Source organism: Cryptomeria japonica, chromosome 6, assembly GCF_030272615.1.
Source record: "Cryptomeria japonica chromosome 6, Sugi_1.0, whole genome shotgun sequence".
Taxonomy (NCBI): domain Eukaryota; kingdom Viridiplantae; phylum Streptophyta; class Pinopsida; order Cupressales; family Cupressaceae; genus Cryptomeria; species Cryptomeria japonica.
In genome coordinates, this window is record NC_081410.1 from 533,525,303 (window position 1) to 533,531,932 (window position 6,630).

At 41.5% G+C, this 6,630-nt stretch overlaps 1 protein-coding gene across 1 annotated transcript; it reads right to left on the reverse strand.

The window, feature by feature from the left end:
• Window positions 1-2,278: 2,278 nt before the first annotated feature.
• On the reverse strand, window positions 2,279-3,528 carry LOC131067935 (uncharacterized). The gene is made up of 3 exons (XM_059222134.1): window positions 3,393-3,528; window positions 2,723-3,348; window positions 2,279-2,617 (listed from the first exon to the last, which is right to left on the reverse strand). Exons 1-3 carry the CDS (start codon window positions 3,526-3,528, stop codon window positions 2,279-2,281), a joined length of 1,101 nt encoding a protein of 366 aa, XP_059078117.1.
• Window positions 3,529-6,630: the final 3,102 nt, after the last annotated feature.

Below are 6,630 nucleotides of genomic sequence, written 5' to 3' on the forward strand. Positions count from 1 at the left end.
ACTCTACTCTTTTTAAAAAACAATCTACCTTAGCTCTATGCTTCCACATCTAGTTTACCTTAGCCCTATGCTTCCACAACTAGTTTACCTAGATCCATGCTTCCACAACCAATTTATCCCTAAGACGACATCATACAAACCTAAAAAAGCTAAATACAAGTTCACCTCAATTGAAAAGCTTGAAAGATCAACCTTGTCCTCAAACATGCATTGCTCTACTCGAGTTTTAGTCTAGTTAGCATATTCTAATGACCAAGTTTTAGCCATATATATAGCTCTTCTAGGAAACTTCCTTAGAGATTTTGGTGTGATGAAAATTTTTGTCACACCTGTGTCTATTAAAATTGAAATTGGAACTCCAAATAAAATAACTACATCTGAGTATGAGTAATTTGATACTTTGCCTGATGGTTATCCATGGCTATATGAAATATTTGTTGGAATGTTGTCACTTGAGATAGTAAAGGATTTCCTCACAATTGAACCCCTTGGTTCTTATTCAGTCACTCATTGACATAATGATTACCTACACATATGAAACATCCATCGGGAGATCATCGTTTTTATGTAGGCTTACCTAAATTGTTACCATTTCTCTTGAAATTGTTGTTTTTCTTATCATTTCAGGGATCATTTCTATTATGCTTGAATCCTTTATAATTTATCTTCCTTTCTTCTTGTTTATCCTTCATCTTCTCTATAGGTTGGCATTATCAAGGATTATACTTTTTATGAATCTTCCCACAACAAATAGAGATCAATTTCAATCTATGGTCCTATTTAATTGCATTCTCAAATACTTGGTCCATAATAGTGAGAGATCCAAATATTTAGCTTGTAGAATTCTAACCCATCTCTGCTCCGGTTTACTATACATTTGCCATACCAACTTAGCCCCCATGGGCTCATTAATAAGCCTCCAATCACAGAGTCCCGCCCCTCCCCCACCTTTGGGTTTACAAACTCTGTCCCATGCCATGAGCCGAACTTTATCTTGTTCCTAATTTCCATTCCACAAAAACTTTCTCATCTTTTGTTGCATACTCTTGATGATCGAGCCTGGGAGTTTGAAACAAGCCATTGGGAAAATTGGCATAGCCGATACAACTAACTTTAGCATTAGAATGCGACCAGCCAAAGAAAGCCACTTACTCTTCCAGCCCTCCATCTTAGCTTTACAACCATCTAGCAACCCTTTCCAAATGTCTATCTTACCTGCTCCAACAAAGAGCGGCATACCAAGGAACTTACCAGGCAGTTATCCAATCTTAATCCCAAGCAATCTGGCAATAGCTCTCTGAGACCAACATTCTGTATGGAAGAAAAAGATCTCCGATTTGAACCAATTTATTTCCTGACCAGTGGCCCAAGTAAACCTATCCAAAACTTTCTTCATAACCAAAGCCTCATGCATAGAAGCAACACCGAAAAGACAGGTGTCATCAACAAACTAAGAATGAGTTGTGGAGTCCACCCCTTGGGCAATCTCAATACCCTTCCACAACCCTTGAGCTCTCTTGTGAGCAATCGATCGTCCAAGAACTTCAACCATCAAGATAAAGAGAAAGGGGGATATTGGATCCCCTTGCCGAATACCCCTAGACGTCGAAAAGAAGCCTCGAGGGCTGCCATTGACTAAAACCGAGGCTGAGAACTACATAATCATACTAGAAATCCACTTAATCCAAGACTTACCAAAACCAAATCTTTCCAGCACAGCCACAAGGAAAGACCTGTCCACCCTCTCATAGGCTTTTTGAATGTCAAGCTTTAGGATCATTCTCCTCTATCTACCCTTCATTTCCATGTGAATAGCTTCATGGGCCACAATCACCCCATCCATAATATTCCTTCCAAGAGTAAAACCACTCTGTTCGCAAGAGATCAGCTTATCAAGAATTAACTTGAGCCTATTAGCAGCAACTTTTGTGATGATTTTGTAAATGGTGTTGCACAATGAAATAGGATGAAACTCCTCCATCCCATCCAGCTTGGCCTTCTTAGGAATAAGCGCCACTAAAGTGCAATTGAATTCCTTCAAAACAAAGCCTCTGGACCTAGACTCTTCAACCACAACTAGCAAATCCTCACCAAGCTCATCCCAAAACAACTGAAAAAAGAAAGCCTGAAACCCATCTGGTCCTGGTGCTTTCTCCCCACCTAACCCCAAAACAGCAGATTTGACTTCCTTCAGTGAAACGGGCTCCTCAAGCATGATGTTGTCCTCCCTCGAAACTAGGGGAGGGATTAACTCCAGAAGCTCAGTCTGCAAGCCCGACTAAGCAATCCCACTTCTCCTCCACAAATTTTCGAAGAAGTCAACAACCTCTTTACCTATGCGGCCCGGGTCTTCAGTGATCGTTCCATCCGCAAGCCACAAGGAAAGAATTATGTTAAGACTTCGCCTTGCTTTCATCGAACTATGGAAGAATTTTGTGTTTCTATCACCCGCTTTCAGCCAATTTTCACGCGACTTCTGTTTCCAATAAATCTCCTCCCTCTGCAAAAATTCTCCATATTTACTAAGAAGATATTTCTCCGTGAGGAAGTCCACTTCATCCATTCCTTCTGCCATGACTTTCGCGTTCAAAGCCCCCAAATCTTCTTCAAGCCTTCTCTTTTCATCAAAGATATTACCAAACACCTCCCTATTCCAAGATTTTAATTTTTGTTTCACAAAACTAAGCTTTTTGAATAACTGATAGGCAAGGAACCCTTCCACCGCTGGGGCCTCCTTCCACCACCCAACTACACGCTCTTTAAAACTCAGTTCCCTAATCCACATCTTTTCCACCTTGAAGGGACATCGAATTGGAACTTCATCTTTCTGCACAACCAAGGAGACCGAAAAATGATCCGATCCTGAAATGACTAAAACCTCTGCCTCAAAAACCAAAGGGGCTAAATTCCAATCCCTTGCAAGGAAGAATCTATCAAGTTTCTCAGCAATATTGGAAAAGCCTCTACATCCATTAGTCCATGTATAATTCCTACCTTTAGCTGCCACTTCAAACAGAGCATTCCCATTAACAAAAGATTGGAAGTTTAATTGCGACCGACTCAACCTCCTCACCCCTCCACGCTTCTCAGAGGAAGAAAGGGTGGCATTGAAATCTCCAGCAACAATTGCTAAAGACGGCCTCACTTCCTCTAGACGCTTAGAAATATCCTCCCATAATCTGCACTTGTCTACAGCCAAAGTCGGCCCATAGACATTAAAAAGAAAACAAGAGAAATTCATAGTCTTCGAAATCACCTTAACCACCTGCCAATGCTTAGAACTTGAGACAACATCTACTTGAACAGCCAATGGATTCCACAGAATGCCCAACCCACCTAACACCCCATCTGAATCCATAAAGTGTCCAGACCATCTCTGCCTTAGAAAATACAAGCAACTGCTTCACGACCCAACTTAGTCTCCTGAATACAAATAACTTCCAGCTTGGCCTGATCAAAACCTCTTTTGATCAGACGTCGCTTGTCAGGGGCATTGCAACCCTTGACATTCCAGGTTAGGAACTTCATTGCTGCCCAGGAGAGAATAAGTCTCTCCCGGATCTTAGAAGTCTTGTCTGTCCCTTCATGTTGCCTGCTTCCTCGAGCAACTTCTGCCTATTCTTCCTTCCTCTCAAGTTCCCTTTAGACTTAGATGGGTTTATTTTAGTCTGTTTGATAGTCCTAACCTCTGTCTCCCCAATTTCTACCAACAGCCCCAGAGAATCATCACTAAATCCTTCCTCCTCCTCAGACTCCAGCTTTGCTGATAATCCGTTCACCTTGCTTGGGGACATGTGGATGTCCTTAAAACTGATTGCTTTACCATCCACACTCTCAGTCAAATCCTTTGAAACTACCAGGGAGTTTGCATTTAAACCCATCCCTTGTCCCTTCAGCCCATCCGTCGAGGTGTTGTAGAACCTATGCTAGGTTGGATAACCCCCACCGACTGCACAATCCTTTAAAATGGGCCCAAACGCAACCTCCATTAGCTTCCCTTCTACATGAGAACCAACTCTCCCACCATTTCCCATACAAACTTGACCCTCTTTCTCCTCACCCAGACAATCTCCTTGAACCTGAAGAAGCTTAACAGTTGGCTCACCCACTCAACCCGACATCATCTCAACAGACTTTACTCCATCCAAGCCAATGGCCTTCTGCAGCATAACCTGACCAGGGCAAGAGTCTAGCGGTGCTTCCATCCCTTCTTGCATGTCTGGGTTGCGGCACTGAACCTCATCCCTTGCGACCTCCAGAACAAAACTCAGATTGGTCTTCTGAGTGCCCAAGCTCTGGTCTGCTTTCGAACCTGCTAAAAGCTGCTCCTCCAGAGCATGATCTGCCCTTCCTTTCCCCTTTTGCCCAGTCAAACAATCTCGGTCCTCATGAACCCATTCTTTATAGGACTTACATTTGACCATGATTTCTTCTATTTCTATATCTTGTTTCCATACACCCTCTAGAGACCTAATCTCAACAACCTTCGGGAGCCCTGGATGAGGCTTCCACGTAACACAGATTTGGGCATACATGCATGAACTAAGTTTATCAACCGCTTCATCCGACTTGATGAATCTCCCTATTTTCTCACCTATACTCTTGAAAACTTCCTCCTTCCAGTATTCATGCGGGAGATTGTACAATCTTATCCAAACAGGAATTTCCTCAATGGTGGCTTGTCTTGGGTCAAAATTAGGGGTCCAATACTTGATAAAAAAACCAACTCCCGACATAAAAAATGGCCCCGAGTCCATCAGTGCAATCTTCTCCTCAGCCGACCCAACAATGATAAGAAAAAACCCATTAGTTAGAGTTTTTATCTCGAAGTGGTTCCCCCATTCTTCATTGACCCAGTTTCTCACTTTGGGGAAAGCTGGCCAATCACCTCCCCATTTCATGAAGAAAGCCATGTCCCGCAAGATTTGTATTGATTCCTTCCAAGCCTCCGAATCAATGCAAATAATGACCGTCCGCTTCTTAGACGTTGTCGGTATCCTACCCAAGGAAAGGTCTTTCGGGGGTACCTGGAATTTCTTCCTCAGCCTTTCCTCTGATTGCTGCTTGCTCCATTTCAGAAAGTTCAGATACCTTGAATGGCCCCATTTGGATTTATCTTGCTCAAAAGGAAACCGGTTATTCCCCCAACTAAAAACCTCCCTTCATCTCCTTCCCATCTCCTACCGATGCCACTGATTTGAACGCAGTGGATACCATGGCCGTTGGTTCACCCTCTGTCCATGATCGTGTTCCCATCCTCGCGATCGAGCAACACCTCCGCCTGAAAACCCCTTTGTCATAGATTCTAGAGTTATATTAATTTATGATCAAAATAAAGTTATGGAAACCACCTCTACCTATTTAGATGACCACAAATTTGTCCCATGTTAGACTCAAGGAACTTATTCCTAGTTCCATCTTTTTGTTCATCCACCAAGTGGATGTTTCACTTGCCAATTGGTATGCTCCCCATACTACCTCGTGGTCACCTTTTAATAGTTCCTAGTCTTAAAATATTTTTCCATTTTGGTTAACTAGGCCTTGACAACATCTCCTAACATTGTACCATCAAATTTGGGAGGCATCACTTTATTCATATCCCTACAAAGATCTAGATCAAGTCAAATTTTCATTTGTCACAAGCTCTAGCCTCATATTGGTCTTCCCTATGTTCACTATATGTGTTATGTCCATGTTTACTTTCATCTCCTCTCTCTTGAGTTTCTTCATCATTATCCATAGGTCTAATTTTACCTCTAACTTCTTGCTCTAAAGGTCCCAGTCTATCCTTGGTTTCATTAAGCGTGGTCAAAACCTGATCCAACCTAGCCACTTGATTCGAAGGATTGGGTTCCTCCTTGCTTCCCCAACATTGATTCTAGAGAGCAAACCATCATGGTTACTTTTAGTACCTAGATTGTAATTAAGCATTCATAAAACATTGAGTTTAACTTGCACCTTAACTGAAGCATTATTCATAACATAAACAAGATAATACACATGTTTTTGCAAAAAAGGGACATTCTTACTATAGTTTATTCAATAACATTTACATCACCACTTTGTACATCATTACTCCATAGTTCATTATTTTGTATGTAGTTTTCATTATTACAAAAGTTTACAGATCACTATCACTAGTATGAGAGGCCTCCTCAAGTTCTTCTTGCCAGTCAAAGTGTAGTAATACAAACTTGGAGGGTGGATGTATTGATAAGTAGTCCTCTTTGATGAGTTCCTTCCCTTTATAAGGGGTATAACGAACACACTCCACTTGTATGTCGTACTGAGTAGATGGTTCGGTCGAGAGGGTAGGGGCTTAAGTTTTGTTTGTTTCCATAGGTCATTTCCTCCCTTCCCTTTGTATATGCTCTATAACATTAGCAAAGGTTTTAGTATAAAAAATGAGTGAACATTACGAATAGTCAAATTTAGAAGTGGGTTTCTTTTTCACTCCTATGTTAGGTAAGTTTTTGTGAACTATTTTTAGTGTAGTTGTCCTTATTCTCGCCCCTATCATATTGGTGAAAGCACATTTACTAATGCTAGCTACTTGCTAGGTTTGAGAAAAAAATTTGATGGTGAGCTCCTAGATCCAAGTATTAAACCTAGTAGCTTTGATACCATATA

Coding starts and splice junctions, on each gene's coding strand:
- LOC131067935 (XM_059222134.1), bottom strand. CDS start 3,528: ATGAAGTTCCTAACCTGGAATGTCAAGGGTTGCAATGCCCCTGACAAG. Junction 3,349..3,392: donor GGGTCGTGAAGCAGTTGCTT/GTATTTTCTAAG, acceptor TTATGGATTCAG/ATGGGGTGTTAGGTGGGTTG. Junction 2,618..2,722: donor GGTGGAAGGAGGCCCCAGCG/GTGGAAGGGTTC, acceptor TTTGATGAAAAG/AGAAGGCTTGAAGAAGATTT.